This window comes from Alligator sinensis, unplaced genomic scaffold, assembly GCF_000455745.1.
Source record: "Alligator sinensis unplaced genomic scaffold, ASM45574v1 scaffold927_1, whole genome shotgun sequence".
Taxonomy (NCBI): Eukaryota; Metazoa; Chordata; order Crocodylia; family Alligatoridae; genus Alligator; species Alligator sinensis.
Genome location: NW_005842155.1, coordinates 1,452,801 through 1,454,587, shown reverse-complemented (window position 1 = coordinate 1,454,587; position 1,787 = coordinate 1,452,801). Strand labels below are relative to the sequence as shown.

Here is a 1,787-nt window from a genome sequence, read left to right as displayed (position 1 = left end):
CAGCAGGAGTTGTATTGGCATACAATTCATTTATGTTCCATCTTCTGATTAAAAAAAAAAAGTTGTTCTTTTAAACAAAACAAAAGTTCAGGTTCGGTTATGTAACAAGGAACACTAATCATCCACCACAGGGTCTTACAAAGCAATAAAAACAAGGTTGGCACTAAGGCTTAAACCTCTCCTTAAAAAAAGAAAAAAAACCCATTTCATAGAGGGCGCATATTTCCCAAGGGTCTTGGATAAGAAAACCCTTTACTGTACACACCAAAATAAGCACTATAGAAAAATATGTATAGTGTTCAGACTGCTAGCGTCACTTTAGTCAAACAAAACAAAGTACACTTACCATTTGATGCTGGGATCCAAACATAGTGTTACAAGGCACACGGCACATGCAGGAAAGGGGTAACCCCAGCTGCAATAAGAAAGATGGAATCTAAACAACTCACTGGTATTTTAGTTGCTTGCTTCAACTGCTTCAAAAATACCAGAAGGAATCAAAGTGTCAAGTAGTAAACACATACAGTGGCAGAGCTCTGTACCAGTAACTGTTACTGGCATGTTAAACTGAGTTTCCTCTTAGAATTAATGATAAGAATAAGAGCGGAGAAAAGAAGAAAAGGGAGGTCCCTAGAAATTAAGAAAACAACTATAAGGTAACAGCCAGTTTTTCATACAAGTAAGAAGTAGTAAAGAATAACCAAGCCTGGCCTCTTTCCAGAGTCCGTACCTTATCTCCAGGGTTGTACCAAAAGTGTCATTTTATTCCAGGCATCCCCATCCTCACTAGTAGCCTAACTCTTTCTTTCTTTGCTCTAGTTATTTTTATATATATAGAACAAAGAAATAATATTTAAGAATATTAGAATACTAAAACAAATAGCAAAAAGTTATTCAGTTATATCTATATATATGGCTGAATAACTTTTTGCTATTTGTTTTAATATTCTTTGCAAGGTCTAATACAGCTGGGCTTTGGCAATTCCCACTTTATCCTTATAATTCTTGACATGTAAAAGCCTTTAGCTTTCTTTCACAGATCAGTTCCTCACCTCCCTACTCCATTTCCTGTCTCTACTAATCCCCAGTATCCTTTTGAGGTGATTATTCATTCTGTGGGTTTGGAGTCCTTCTCTGCCAGTTTTTTTCTTTTAAACCCGAGACAAATTTTAGAGAATTTTTGCAACACTGACTTTACAAAATGACAGACCTCCATTATTACTAGCATTTTTTCTTCAGGCTGTATCTGAAATAAAAGTCTCTTATAAATGAAAATTTATGATAGTCTCTCTCTCAAACAATTTAAGATATGGATTGATAGCTGTCTAAATACATTCCTTGAGTCTACAGCAAACCCCAAGCTCTACTCCTGTAAAACTTCTATCTTCGTCCTTAACATAATTTTAATTTGGATTCCATTTTATGTCCGCTGTCCCTTCCTTTTTGTTCATAGTCTATCATGTCACTAACACATTATCCAAATACCTTTATTTTTTAAGAGTGCACCGATAGAGATTTTTGGGGCTGATACCAATAGCCAATTTTTAAGGCCGATATCGATCCACATATTGGCCAATACCAATCCAATTTCCAATACCAGCCTGGCAGCTTGAAGAGCAGTGTCCAGCTGGTAAGTCTGTTGTGGTGGAAGAGGGGAGGGAAGGGAAGGGGTTTGGGGAGGCAGATCAAGGCCCCCACGGTAAGGGAGGAAGTGGGGCTGGGGCTGGTGCTGCCCAGCCAGGGTGGGGTGGGGCATGAGACAGAGCCATGACTCATCTGGTGGTGGG

General features: G+C 38.4%; 1 protein-coding gene across 4 annotated transcripts in view; it reads right to left on the bottom strand.

The window, feature by feature from the left end:
- The window catches only part of PDXDC1 (pyridoxal dependent decarboxylase domain containing 1), a 53,423-nt gene that overhangs the window by 25,720 nt on the left and 25,916 nt on the right, over positions 1–1,787 (bottom strand). For all 4 annotated transcript variants that reach the window (XR_003094511.1, XM_025206431.1, XM_025206430.1 and 1 more), the window contains one exon: positions 347–415. Coding sequence is in view for 3 of the 4 variants with exons in the window: in XM_025206431.1 (XP_025062216.1) it covers positions 347–415 (69 nt within the window). In the remaining variant the exon portion in view is untranslated. The remainder of the gene's footprint in view (positions 1–346; positions 416–1,787) is intronic.